The 13,922-nt window shown below is 60.5% G+C and overlaps 1 protein-coding gene across 4 annotated transcripts; it reads right to left on the bottom strand.

Moving 5' to 3' along the window:
• Positions 1-361: 361 nt before the first annotated feature.
• On the bottom strand, positions 362-12,267 carry CCHCR1 (coiled-coil alpha-helical rod protein 1). 4 transcript variants are annotated; one of them, XM_074971082.1, is made up of 19 exons: positions 12,118-12,267; positions 11,489-11,728; positions 10,036-10,137; positions 9,500-9,737; positions 8,835-9,387; positions 8,498-8,619; positions 8,296-8,413; positions 7,944-8,054; positions 7,578-7,703; positions 4,175-4,285; positions 3,506-3,612; positions 3,024-3,136; positions 2,604-2,682; positions 2,233-2,357; positions 1,866-2,048; positions 1,306-1,407; positions 1,046-1,197; positions 781-916; positions 362-537 (listed from the first exon to the last, which is right to left on the bottom strand). In XM_074971082.1, the coding sequence occupies exons 2-19, from the start codon at positions 11,571-11,573 to the stop codon at positions 416-418; spliced, it is 2,685 nt and encodes an 894-aa protein (XP_074827183.1). In that variant the 5' UTR covers positions 11,574-11,728; positions 12,118-12,267; the 3' UTR covers positions 362-415. The 4 variants fall into 4 exon arrangements, with proteins under 4 accessions (XP_074827183.1, XP_074827182.1, XP_074827185.1 ...); XM_074971081.1 differs by having other exon boundaries at positions 7,578-7,721; positions 12,118-12,250; XM_074971084.1 differs by lacking the exon at positions 11,489-11,728 and having other exon boundaries at positions 7,578-7,721; positions 12,118-12,256.
• Between the last annotated feature and the right edge of the window lie 1,655 nt (positions 12,268-13,922).

Raw genomic sequence — 13,922 nt, 5'->3', positions numbered from 1 at the left:
CCGTGACCCCTTGTGACATGTGGGGAGCCCTGCCCCCGCTGGGTAGCATGGGTGGGGGTGGGAGATGGGGTGTGTCCCAACAGCTGGGGGGCAAAAGGGGTCAAGGCAACAGCAGGGGGCTGCTCAATCGGAACTGTGGGTAATTAACAGCACCTGTGACGGGGGGGCAAATCCACAGGAATGTGCACAAACAAGGAATATGGGAGCCAGGACCCCTGGGTTCTCTCCCCGGCTCTGGGAGGGGAGTGGAGTCTAGTGGTTAGAGTGTGGGGGGGGGAACAGCTGGGAGCCAGGACTCCTGGGTTCTACGGCAGACTCAGCCACAAGAATGTGCTCGTGTTTAATGCAAACGATCTTTATTCCACATCCATGAAAACCAGCCACCAGACGGGGGGGCAGCTCCCCGCCCCCCCCGTCAGGGCGGCCCCTCCTCATCCTCGGCGCTGCCTTCCTCCTCTGGCGGCGTCTCCTCGTCCTCCTCCCGCAGGAGGGCCGTGCTGAGGCTCTGCAGGTCGTCCAGCACCGCAGCCAAGGTCTCTGTGGGGAGAGGGGGCTGGGAGATCAGTATGGGGGAGAGCTTAGCAGGTGAGGGTCGGGGGGCCATACTGGCTGGGTGGGGATCCTGGCAGGGGGAGGCAGGGGGGCCCCCAGCAGGGAAACTCTGGGTGGGCCATCGCCCAGGCTGGAGGGACTTGGGTGGGGGGCCTCTGGGTGGGCCATGGCCTGGGCGGGGGGGTGTCTGGGTCGGATCCCGCTGGGGGGCTGGAAGCAGGTTGGTACCTTTGGAGGGAGGCCGGGCTCCCCCTTTCCCCGGCGGTGGCTGCTGCCCGGTCCCTGCTGGCTCCCCTGGGTCCCGCTGGGCCGCCAGCCGGTTCCGCTTGTACTGGGCCAGGAGCCCCTCCTGCCGCAGGGTGGCCTGGGGGGAGAGGCGGGGTCAGGAAGGCAGGTGCGTGCGGTGCCCGGGGGGAGCCCAGGCCTGGGACAGCAGGGGCTGCGGCTAGGCACTGGGGGCTCCCACAGGGGCACTCCCCAACCCAGCACGTACCATCAGCAGGTTCTTGTCTCTCTCCAGCGCCTGGAGCCGTGCCCGCAGCCGGCCCGTCGCCTCCCGCTTGGCTTCCTCCTGCAGTCGCGCCAGCTCCTGGCTCCTGGCTTTGTCACGGGCTGCCTGGCGCTCGGCCTGACGTAGGGCGACCACTGCGGGGAGAGGGCAGGTGAGGGGGCTGCAGGGGAGCAGTGGGGGGAGCCTGGGGCTGGGCTAGCTGGGGGTCAGGACTGAGGGGCGCTGGCGGGGGCGTCTCTCACCGGCCTTCGTGTGCTCCCTTCGGGCCTCGTTGAGCCTCTGCTCCAGCTCCGAGAGATCCCGACGCAGCCGGGACTCCACCTCCGTCACCTTCTCCTGTAGGGCTGCGGGAAGGGGGGGCGAGGGGGTTAGCTCTGATTGCCGGGGGATAGCGCCCCCTGCTGACCCCCACTGCTCCCCAAAGCCCGGGGCCCCTGCTGACCCTCACGCTGCTCCCCGGCTCCCCCCGCCCCGGTCCCCACAGGCCACTGCCCCCTGCTGAGCCCCCCTCCACCCCCCACAGCCCAGGCGCCCCCGCCCTGCTCCCCGACACCCCCCACTGCTCCCACCCCAGTCCCTGCAGCCCAGCGCCCCCTGCTGCCACCCACCCCGCTCCCCGCAGCCCCCCACTGTGCCCCCGCCCCACTCCCCGCAGCATGGCGCCCCCCGCCGACCCACTCCCCACATGGCACCCCCCACTGCTCCCCTCCCTGCAGCACGGCACCTCGCACTGACCCCCATCCGCTCCCTGAAGCATGCCCTGCCCCCCCAGCCCGCCCTCCCTCCCGTCCCCTCCCCGTACCTCTCTCATATTCATGCCGCAGCCCAGCCAGCTCCCGTCTCAGCCCCTCGGCCGCCTCCAGGCTCTCCTGCAGCTCCCGCTGCGCCCCCTCCAGCTGCCCCTGCTGCCGCCGCCGCTCCCGCTCCGCCTTCTGCTCCAGCGCCCCCTGCAGGCTCCGCGTCGCCTCCCGCAGCTCCCGCTCCGCTGCGGCCAGATGGGAGACGGGACGGGTTTGTTATTAACCTGCCGGGACCTTGGGCACTCCCCGCTGTAGCCAGGAGGGGCTGCACCCCAGCCGGGCACCGCAGCCAGAGGTGGGGAAAGACTGTCGGGTGCGGTTCCACCTGTGCACCGGGGGCCGCCGTCGAGCTCCACCCGGCCCACGTACCTTTCTCCCGGGCTTCGGCCACCTGCTGCTCGAGGATCTGGGCCCCCTTCTTCAGCTCGGCCACCAGACGGTCCCGCTCCTGGTGCAGCAGGGCCAGCTCGGCCCGGAGAGCCTCGTGGGACGGGCTGGGAGGGAAGGGGGGGAGCGAAAGAGTCAGACAGCCCCCTGCAGGGGTCCTGGCTCCCAGCCCCCCCTGCTCTAACCACTGGACCCCACTCCCCTCCCAGAGCTGGGGATGGAACCCAGGAGTCCTGGCTTTCAGCCCCCCCGCTCTAACCACTAGACCCCACTCCCTTGTGGCGCCCCTATAAGCGCTGTGAGATCAGCTGGTTCCTGTCCCCGGGGGTGGGATGGGGCTGGAGAGGACTCACCCGTCATTCTCCGACCCAGCGGCCTTGGGCTGCTCGTCTCTCTGCAGTCGAGCCAGGGCCACTTTACGAGACACCAGCCCTGCAACCGCATAGATGTAGAGTTATGGCCCAGAGATGCAGCCACCTCTAGGACGGGGCGGCTGGGAACAGCCCTACAGGGGTGCCGCACGGGGATCGCCCCCCTGGCGCTGAAATGTAGCCACCTCTGGGGCGGGGCGGCTGGGCAACAGCCGCACAGTGACTCTGCTCAAAAGTTTGGGACAGGAAGTGAAGGGGGATCGTGTATCCTGTTGAGACCCATGGAAGATCTGATCCAGGACACCGGGCTGGATGGGCCCATAGGTTTGTCCTGCGGCAGGCGGGACACCAGCGAAGACGGGCCCATCGTTTGGATTCACTGTTCCGGTTCGTCCCGCTCACCTTGGATGGTGTCGACTCTCTTGGCGGCGAAGGTGACTCGGTTTCCCAGCCCTGCCAGGCTCGATGCGGCTGCCTTCAGCTCTGCCTCCTGCCCCCCAACCTGCTGGTGGAGCCTGCGGACAGGATGAGACCAAGGGTCAGAGGGCAGGACCTCCACACCCCGACCAATCACACACCTCGCGTCCCACCCGCTGGGCCTGTGACCCCAGAACTGGAGGATGAGGGGACAGCCGGGGTCGTGACCTCAATCACATCAGCCCCAGAGGCTGATGGTCCACAGAAGCCAAAACGATGCAGCAAAGGATTCTGGGTAGCAGGGGTGTGGCAGGAGCAGCCAGCTATAAGGTCATGCTAATGGGGGCACAAGATCAGAGCTAGGAATCCTGGATGGGGCCAGATCGGAGCTGGCGCCCCCTAGAGGGGAAAGGCCTCTATTCCCCAGAGGTCCCCCTGTTTGTCTGTAGAGCGCCCCCCAGCGGTACCTGCTCACGGTCTCCACAAGACCCCGCAAGGCGCCCTCGGCCGCTTCTGCCCGGCGCTGGAGACGCTGCCCTGAGTCCTCCCGGTGAGACAGCTCGGCCCGGAGCGTCTGCAAGGGAGCAGAGCGCCAGTCCCAGCCAGCGCCTGCCCCGGGGTGCCATTCCCCACCCTCCCCACCCCCGAGCCAGCCAGCGCCCGCCCTGGGGTGCCATTCCCCACCCCCACCCCAGCCAGCGCCCGCCCTGGGGTGCCATTCCCCCCACCCCGAGCCAGCCAGTGCCTTCCCCGGGGTGCCATTCCCCACCCCCGAGCCAGCTAGTGCCCGTCCCAAGATGCCATTTCCTCTCCCCCCCCCCCCCAGCGCCAGCCAGTCGCTGCCCCGGGGTGCCATTCCCCACCCTCCCGAGCCAGCCAGTGCCCGCCCCGGGGTGCCATTCCCCACCCTCCCGAGCCAGCCAGTGCCCGCCCCGGGGTGCCATTCCCCACTCCCTGAGCCAGCCAGTGCCCGCCCCGGGGTGCCATTCCCCACTCCCTGAGCCAGCCAGTGCCCGCCCCGGGGTGCCATTCCCCACTCCCTGAGCCAGCCAGTCCCGGCCCTGGGGCCGGATGGGAGCCAGTGCCCCCTAGAGGGGAAAAGCCCCACTCCCCGCCCCCCTGAGCCAGGACCAAACCTTGTTGTTCACTCGTTCCATATCGGCCTCAGCTGTCTTATCCTGAAGGCTGTGAAGCAGCAGCGCCACCTTCTGGTCCCTCGACTCCACTTCACCTTGCAGCTCTGAGACCTAGAGAGAGGGGGGGATAGAACTACTCCTGGGAGGATTCTGCGCACCTGCGGACGTGCAGAATTCCTCTGTCTGGCATCAGTGTGTATTTTCCCCGTATAAAACACATTTTGCCTGAGAGTGCTGCGGTTCTGCCTTTTGCCCCCGGAGGGCGCTGTGGCACCAGAAGAGCCAGCGGCGTTCCTGAGACTTTGAAAGCGGACGGCAGCTTGAGTGCAAGTGACCATGGAACAAGAGAGTTCATGATTCTAGGGAATGGCAGGAGGGAGAACAGCGAATAAAGACAGTGGATCTCAAGAAGGCAGACGTTAGCAAACTCAGGGAGTTGGCAGGGAAGATCCCATGGGAAGCAAGTCTAAGGGGAAAAACAATTGAAGACAGTTGGCAGTTTTTCAAAAAGACATTATTAAGGGCACAAGAGCAAACTATCCCGCTGCGTAGGAAAGATAGGAAATACGGCAAGAGACCACCCTGGCTTCCCCAGGAGATCTTCAATGATCTAAAACTCAAAAAAGAGTCCTACAAAAAGTGGAAACTCGGTCAAATTACAAAGGATGAATATAAACAACACAAGTCTGTAGGCACAAAACTAGAAAGGCCAAGGCACAAAACGAAACTAAACTAGCTAGAAACATAAAAGGTAAGAAGAGAACATTCTACAAATACATTAGAAGCAAAAGGAAGATCAAGGACAGGGTCGGCCCGTTACTCAATGAGGGGGGAAAAATAATAACAGAAAATGTGGAAATGGCAGAGGTGCATAATGACTTCTTTGTTTCGGTTTTCACCAAGAAGGTTGGTGGCGATTGGACGTCTAACGTAGTGAATGTCAGTGAAAATAAGGTAGGATCAGAGGCGAAAATAAGGAAAGAACAAGTTAAAAATTACTTGGACAAGTTAGATGTCTTCAAGTCACCAGGGCCTGATTAAATGCATCCTAGAATACTCAAAGAACTGACTGAGGAGATATCCGATCCATTAGCAATTATCTCTGAGAAGTCATAGAAGACAGGAGAGATTCCAGAAGACTGGAAAACGGCAAATATAGTGCCCATCTATAAAAAGGGAAATAAGGACAATCTGGGGAATTACAGACCAGTCAGCTTAACTTCTGTACCTGGAAAGATAATGGAGCAAATAATTAAGCAATCAATTTGCAAACACCTAAATGATAATAAGGTGATAAGTAACAGCCAGCATGGATCTGTCAAGAACAAAGCGTGTCAAACCAACCTCATAGCTTGTTACCCTGTCAAAGAAAGTTTTGTGGATGGGGGGAAGCAGTAGACATGGAATATCTTGACTTTAGTAAAGCTTTTGATACTGTCTTGCATGACCTTCTCATATCAAACAAGGGAAATGCAACCTAGATGGAGCTACTATAAGGTGGGTGCAGAACTGGTTCGAAAACTGTTCCCAGAGAGTAGTTATCAGTGGTTCACACTCATGCTGGAAGGGCATCACAAGTGGGGTCCCGCAGGGATCGGTTCTGGGTCCGGTTCTGTCCAATATCTTCATCAGTGATTTATATAGTGGCATAGAGAGTACACTTATAAAGTTTGCAGGTGATACCAAGCTGGGAGGGTTTGCAAGTGTTTTGGAGAATAGGATTATAATTCAAAATGATCTGGACAAACTGGAGAAACGGTCTGAAGTAAATAGGATGAAATTCAATAAGGACAAATGCAAAGCACTCCACTTAGGAAGGAACAATCAGTTGCACACATATAGAATGGGAAATGACTGCCTAGGAAGGAGTACTGCGGAAAAGGATCTGGGGGTCATAGTGGACCCCAAGCTAAATATGAGTCAACAGTGTAACACTGTTGCAAAAAAAGCAAACATCATTTTCGGATGTATTAGCAGGAGTGTTGTAAGCAAGACATGAGAAGTAATTCTTCTCCTCTACTCCCTGTTGATTAGGCTTCAACTGGAGGATTGTGTCCAGTTCTGTGCGCCACATTTCAGGAGAGATGTGGACAGATTGGAGAAAGTCCAGAGAAGAGCAACAAAAATGATGAAAGGTCTAGAAAACATGACCTCTGAGGGAAGATAGAAAACACTGGGTTTGTTTAGTCTGGAGAAGAGAAGACTGAGAGGGGACATCAGAACAGTTTTCAAATATGTAAAGGGTTACAAGGAGGAGGGAGAAGAATTGTTCTTAACCTCTGAGGACAGGACAAGCAGCAATGGGTTTCAATTGCAGCCAGGGCGGTTTAGTCGGACATTAGGAAAAACTTCCTAACTGTCAGGGTGGTCAGGCACTGGAATAAATTGCCTAGGGAGGTTGTGGAATTGCCGTCACTGGGGATTTTTAAGAGCAGGTTGGACACACACCTGTCAGGGACGGTCTAGATAATACTGGGTCCTGCCATGAGTGCAGGGGACTGGACTAGGGACCTCTCGAGGTCCCCGCCAGGTCTACGAGTCTATGCTGCGTCCTCGCGCCACAGCGGCCTCTGGTGGGCAAACGGCGGAACTGCAGCACTTCTTCGGCAAAATGTATTTTATGTGGGAAAATACAAAATTCGATGCCCCGTGGTGCAGAGTCCCCCCGGAGTGGAGCTGATCACAGCACCCTGCCCACGGAGCCAGGTTAGGACAGAGCGGGGCACACAGGGCTGCTGGGGGGGTCACAGACTGGGGTTCAGAATGGCTAGTGGTGGGGACAGCGTTGAGCCTGGGGACGGGGGGCTGCAGAGACCCACGGGGATGCAGGGACACGGGCAGACGTGCCTGACTGAATGGGAGAGGTTTGGGGTCAGCCAGGGTCTGCACGGGGGAGGCTTCCCAATTCCCTAACAATCCTCCCCCCCCAAAGAAAAACCTCCCACCCACACCCAGCACCCTCCAGGCTCCTTCCCTCTCCCTCAGCTCCTCCGTTACCCCTGATGCCCCCAAGCCTTTGCACTGCTTCTGACGGGTGCAGGAAATACAGCGCTGTAGTGTCATTTAGATGAATTACACAAAGTTGTGTATTAATACGCCTCGTAAGGAATCTATTTGTCAAAACAAAATGACCAGCTTCTTTTTTTGGTTGGTCTGTATTGTTACAGACATACTCGCTGGGAGATAGTTCGAAATAAATGACCAAACTAATTGCAACTGGCATGATTCTATTGTGCTATTCTGACAAATCAAATGTGCAGAATTTTGGAGAATTTTCAAATATGATATGCAGAATTTTAAAATTTTGGTGCAGAATTCTCCCAGGAGTATAGAACCCAGGAGTCCGGGCTCCCAGCCCCCTGCTCCCAGCACTAGATCCCGCTCCCCTGCGGCAGGCCCTCACCTTCCTCTGGAGCAGGTTGGTGGCGTCCGCGTGGCCGAGCTCCTGGGATCTGAGCTGCACCATGAGGGCAAAGACCTTCTCCCGCCAGCGGCTCAGCAGGGACTGGCTCTTCTGGGCAGGCTCGGGCTGCAGGGGGTCACAGGGCTGGAGGGAGACATTCGTTCAACACCAGGCTACAGCGCCGCCCCCTACAGCACAGCGCCTCCTAGTGCCGCCCTGGGGAACCGGGCCAGCCATGGGTGTCAGGGGAGAGCGCCCCCTGCTGAGCCCCCGCCCCACAACACAGCACCCCCTTTGCCGGCCTGGGGAACTGGGCCAGCCCTGGGTGCCGGGGAGAGCGAGCCAGCAGTGCCAGGGGGCCGTTACCTTCCTGGTCAGCTCCAGCTCCTGCAGGGCCAGGATGTCGCTGAGCGAGGCCAGTCTGAGCTGCAGCAGCTCCGCCGTCGTCCTCAGGGCATCGCGCTCCCCTTCTAGGTGCTGGGGGTAAGGGGAGGGTGTGAGCGCCCCCAGCTGGGGATCAGTCCTGTCCCCCACCCCCATGTGCGTCAGCGCTCCCTGCTGGGGATCAGTCCTGTCCCCCTCATGTGTGTCAGCGCCCCCAGCTGGGGATCAGTCCTGTCCCCCTCATATGTGTCAGCACCCCCTGCTGGGGGGGAATCAGTCCTGCCCCCTGCAGGACACAATAGGAACTGCCCCTGTGTAGCTCGCCTCTCCTCACCTGCACCTGGCCAAGCAGCTGCTGCCTCTCGGGGCCCAGCCCGCTCCCCTGCTCTCCCACGTAGGTCCGTAGCTGCTGCAGCAGAGCCTGCTGGGAGGCCAGCTCCGCCTGGGCCGTGCTGCAGGGGGAGAAAGCAGGGGGTTGACACATAGGGATGGGGGCTTCCTGCCTCCAGGGGGCGCCATCCCGCGGCTGTTCCTACCTGAGCTGCTCCTGCAGGCTCTGGCGCTCCCGTCCCCTGGCCTCCAGCTCCTGCTCCAGCTGCAGGGCCCGCTGCTGCAGGGAGCCAACTTCAGCCCCATGGGCCACGCAGAGACGGGAGAGCTGGGGGGAGAGAGGGGACCTGGGTGGGAAGAAACCCAGGAGTCCTGGCTCCCAGCCCCCCCTGCTCTAACCACTAGACCCCCCTCTCCTCCCAGAGCTGGGATAGAACCCAGGAGTCCTGGCTCCCAGCCCCCCCTGCTCTAACCACTAGACCCCCCTCTCCTCCCAGAGCTGGGATAGAACCCAGGAGTCCTGGCTCCCAGCTCCCCACTCACCTCAGCCTGGTGCTCCCCCAGCGTCCCCTGCAGGCGCTCTGTTGCCCTCTGGGTCTGGGCCTTCCCTTCCTCCAGCGCCGCCTGCAGCTCCCGCCGCGCCACCGCCAGCTCCTGCTGGTGCTGCTCAGTGGCCACTGCTAGCTCTGCCCTCAGGGCGTCGGCTTCTGCTTGGCCACGCCTCCTCAACGCTTCCAGCTCCGCCCTCAGGGCATTAGTTTCTGCTTGGCCACGCCTCCTCAACTCTTCCAGCTCCGACTTCAGGGCAGTAGCTCCTGCCTGGCCACGCCTCTTCTGCTCCTCTAGCTCCGCCCTCAGGGCCTCCCCCTCAGCCTGGCTCCTCCCCCTCAGCTGCTCCAGCTCCCCCTGCAGGCAGGCCACGGTGCTCTCCCTGGCGGCCACCATGGCCTCCTGCTGGAGGGCGGCAGTTTGGAGCCCAGCTAGCTCCGCCTCCAGCTGCTGGATCTCGTGGAGCTGGTGGGAAATGAGCTCGGCCTGCTGGGATATGGCCAGGGCATGATGGGCAGCTGGGGGCTCCGCCTCCCTGTGCAGGGACCTGCAGGGGAAGGAGACATGGAGCCTTTCACCTATAGGGCGCGCCTGCTCCCATCTGGCCCCAGTGTGGGGACTGGCTGGATCGGGGCGGGAGGAGGAATGGGGTCTTTTACCTGCTCCGCGCTCCAGGCTCCTCTGTCTCCGCTCCTGCCCTCCCCCTGGGTGCCCTGGCGCCCCCTGCTGTCCATCTTTGCAGCTCATCTCGGAGGCGCTGGTTCTCCTGCCTCAGCTCCGTGAGCTCCTGGGGCTGCCAGCAGGGGGGCCCTGCCCTCCAGGAAGCCGTTCCAGAAGCAGACAGGGGAGGTGCCGACCGGCTCTGGAAATGGGAGGGAGGGATCAGCCCCCTAGGACCTATGGGAGAAATGGCATGGAATGGGACCCAGGCATCTGGATGGCAATGCATGGGGCTCATCCCTAGGGTGCTGGAGATGGGGAATGGGACCAAGGTGTCCGGGAGGATGGCAGCGCAGGGCGCTCATACCCAGGGGCTGGAGACAGGGATGGGGAATGGGACCCAGGCATCCTGGACAGCAGTGCAGGGAGTTCACCCCTAGGGGGGCAGAGACCAGGACATGGAACGGGACTCAGGCATCCGGGGCGGCAGCGCATGGTGCTTGGCTGAGGGGACTCTCAGAGCTGTGGATGTTACCGGGGGGTCTCGGGGCTCCAAAGGTGGCTGGCGGGTCCAGGTGACCCCTGGACTCTTCCCTCTTCTCCATTGTCCCGGGGGCGGCCAGACGACTCCCCGTCCCTATAGGGGAACAGACCATCTCGTTTCTCTCCCCCGGCCCCGTGCCCACGTTCCCTCCCAGCCCACGGCTGCTGCAGTCTGCGGATTTAGGATAGACCCTGCGATAACATCATAGAATAGAATCATAGAATATCAGGGTTGGAAGGGACCTCAGGAGGTCATCTAGTCCAACCCCCTGCTCAAAGCAGGACTGATCCCCAATTAAATCATCCCAGCCAGGGCTTTGTCAAGCCTGACCTTAAAAACTTCTAAGGAAGGAGATTCCACCACCTCCCTAGGTAACGCATTCCAGTGTTTCACCACCCTCCTAGTGAAAAAGTTTTTCCTAATATCCAACCTAAATCTCCCCCACTGCATCTTGAGACCATTACTTCTTGTTCTGTCATCTGCTACCACTGAGAACAGTCTAGAGCCATCCTCTTTGGAACCCCCTTTCAGGTAGTTGAAAGCAGCTATCAAATCCCCCCTCATTCTTCTCTTCCACAGACTAAACATCCCCAGTTCCCTCAGCCTCTCCTCATAAGTCATGTGTTCCAGTCCCCTAATCATTTTTGTTGCCCTCCGCTGGACTCTTTCCAATTTTTCCACATCCTTCTTGTAGCGTGGGGCCCAAAACTGGACACAGTACTCCAGATGAGGCCTCACCAGTGTCGAATAGAGGGGAACGATCACATCCCTCGATCTGCTGGCAATGCCCCTACTTATACATCCAAAATGCCATTGGCCTTCTTGGCAACAAGGGCACACTGTTGACTCATATCCAGCTTCTCGTCCACTGTAACCCCTAGGTCCTTTTCTGCAGAACTGCTGCCGAGCCATTCGGTCCCTAGTCTGTAGCGGTGCCTTGGGTTCTTCCGTCCTAAGTGCAGGACTCTGCACTTGTCCTTGTTGAACCTCATCAGATTTCTTTTGGCCCAATCCTCCAATTTGTCTAGGTCCCTCTGTATCCTATCCCTACCCTCCAGCGTATCTACCTCTCCTCCCAGTTTAGTGTCATCTGCAAACTTGCTGAGGGTGCAATCCACGCCATCCTCCAGATCATTTATGAAGATATTGAACAAAACCGGCCCCAGGACCGACCCCTGGGGCACTCCACTTGATACCAGCTGCCAACTAGACATGGAGCCATTGATCACTACCCGTTGAGCCCAACAACCTAGCCAGCTTTCTATCCACCTTATCGTCCATTCATCCAGCCCAGACTTCTTTAACTTGCTGGCAAGAATACTGTGGGAGACCGTGTCAAAAGCTTTGCTAAAGTCAAGGAACAACACGTCCACTGCTTTCCCCTCATCCACAGAGCCAGTTGTCTCGTCACAGAAGGCAATTAGATTAGTCAGGCATGACTTGCCCTTGGTGAATCCATGCTGACTGTTCCTGATCACTTTCCTCTCCTCTAAGTGCTTCAGGATTGATTCTTTGAGGACCTGCTCCATGATTTTTCCAGGGACTGAGGTGAGGCTGACTGGCCTGTAGTTCCCCGGATCCTCCTTCTTCCCTTTTTTAAAGATGGGCACTACATTAGCCTTTTTCCAGTCCTCTGGGACTTCCCCCGATGGCCATGAGTTATCAGAGATAGTGGTCAATGGCTCTGCAATCACATCCGCCAACTCCTTTAGCACCCGAGCCACCGCACAGCAAACAAGGCAGCTCCTTCCCCTCCCGCACCCCCCTTCAGGCCCCACGTTCTCCCTTGATCCCGCCAGGCTCCCTTGCCTCTCACTCGCCACCTGCCCCTCCTGGTCCCCCCAAGTCCCACCTGGCCCCCTTTCCCAGCTCTCTCGAGCCCCACTTGTCCCCCACCGTCCCCTGCCCCACTCCCATCCCCAGCCCCACCTGCCCCCTTTCCCTCTCCCCAGCTCCACTCCCCCTCCCCACTTGTCCCCCACAGTGCCACCCCTGCGCGGGGCACGCTGGGAGTCTGGTTCCCCCCGCGCGAGGCACTCTGGGAGTCTAGTCCAAGGTCCCAGCGCTCCCCACCTGTCCGCTCCCGGCTCACTCCGGCTCCCCCAAGCCGCCGGGCTCTGGGAAAACCTCGCGAGACCAACTCCCCCGCGCGCCACGGATCAGCGGGAACCTGTACCGGCCAGTCGGCGGGCAGAGGGGCGGGGCCAGCTCGGGACTCGCCCCTTTACCGAGCTAACCAATCAGCATAGAGAAAGAGGCACCAGCGGGAGGGGAAGTACACCCCAGGCTTCAGTGACCAATCAGCGGTGAGAACGGGAGCCAGCATATCCGCCCTAAGACGTGTTGACCCATCAGAGCAGTAGGAGCGGGGCACGAGTAGAAGGACACGCCCTGCGCGAAGCTGACCGATCGTAGCTCAGGGCTGTGGGGTGACGCCCCCCTTCAGTCAACCAATCGCAGCACGGAAAAGGGGGCGGGACACATGAAAAGGGCCAATTACAGCTGGGAGAGAGGAGGCGTGAGAGAAGGTGGATACGTCTTCCAAGGAGCTGACCAATCAGAGCTCAGTGAGAGAACGATTCCTGGCGGGGATGCTGAGGCTCGGGCGTCCCCAGTCCCGGCCCCTAGCGCGGGGATTGTCCCGGAGCTCCTCGCAGCCCTGCGCCGCCAGCGTGTAACTGGGGGGCCCCTTTGCCCAGCGCTGCCTGGTATCAGAAGCGCCAGGGCCGCGGGGCCGGGATCGCTCCCTGGGGGCCGAGGCGTGACGGGAACAGCCGCGGGCAGGCGGGGGGGGGGGGGCGGCGGATTATTTCCTGCAGCTTTTGCAGGGGGGACGCGGGGAGTGTGGGGGAGAAGGACTGTCCGCCTCCCACTGCCATGGCGCCACCTCCCTGGCAGGCGGGACTATACCGACCAGTGCTCTGGAGGCGGGAAACCAGGGCTAGATGGGCCCATAGGTCTCACCCGGGATGGAAGGGGTGGGGACAGCAGGCTGGACGGGCCCTGGCTGTGGGCCTAACTGCCAGGCTGATCCCCCACAGACAGAGCCCCGCTCTTCCAGAGGTGGATTAACAGATGTGTTCAGGGGCCTCGGCCTATTTGTGGCCCCCAGGTGCTGCCTGTGGCTTCTCGCTACTGACGGGCTCCCCCTGCATCCCCCCCCGCGTGTGGCTGGGCAGCCAGGGCTAGGAGGGGGAGGAAGATGGGAACCACCCCCTGCTGCGTTCTTCCCAGTCCTATGCTGCTGCGTGGAAATGTGGCAATGCCCCCTCCCGGCTGGAGTCCTGCCCCCCGGCCTGAGCTGAGCCGTGATGGCACTAACTGCAACCTGCAGCACATCAGCGACCAGGAGATCATAGATGGTTAGAGGGGTGGGGGGGCCACTGGGGTGGGGAGCTCCCTGCAGCCAGGGGAGCCGGGGAAATCCCCACCCCCTCCACCCACAGGGGCAGCCCTAGGCAAATGCAGCCCCACCACATGCAGAAGAGGAGCCGGTGGGGAGAACTCTCTGCTGTCCTGCTTATGGGGGGAACATGGAAACCCTCAGCCCTCTCTGTCCCCACACACACTCTGTGGGGGCCCCCATCACCTCCTCCTGGCCTCTCAATGTTCAGTCCCTTCTCTCCCCGAGACGGGACCTATTCTCTCCCCCCACCCCCCTGATTTCCAGGTTTTTTTGATGACTGCAAAGTATACGGTGAGACAGAGGCTTTGTGTTTTTTATGCCTTTGGATGCCCCTATCCCTGTACCTCACAATGCAGCATAATTTACCCCATCCTAATATGTCATGATGTAGCCCTATTTACCCCCCTCCCCGCACACCTGAGATCTTTGTGGATCTCACCTCCCCATGCACGTGGTTCACAGCCTTGGGGTC

The sequence above is a fragment of the Natator depressus genome, chromosome 14 (genome assembly GCF_965152275.1).
Source record: "Natator depressus isolate rNatDep1 chromosome 14, rNatDep2.hap1, whole genome shotgun sequence".
NCBI lineage: Eukaryota > Metazoa > Chordata > Testudines > Cheloniidae > Natator > Natator depressus.
Note: the sequence above shows the minus strand (reverse complement) of the source record. Positions and strands in the feature narration are given on the sequence as shown.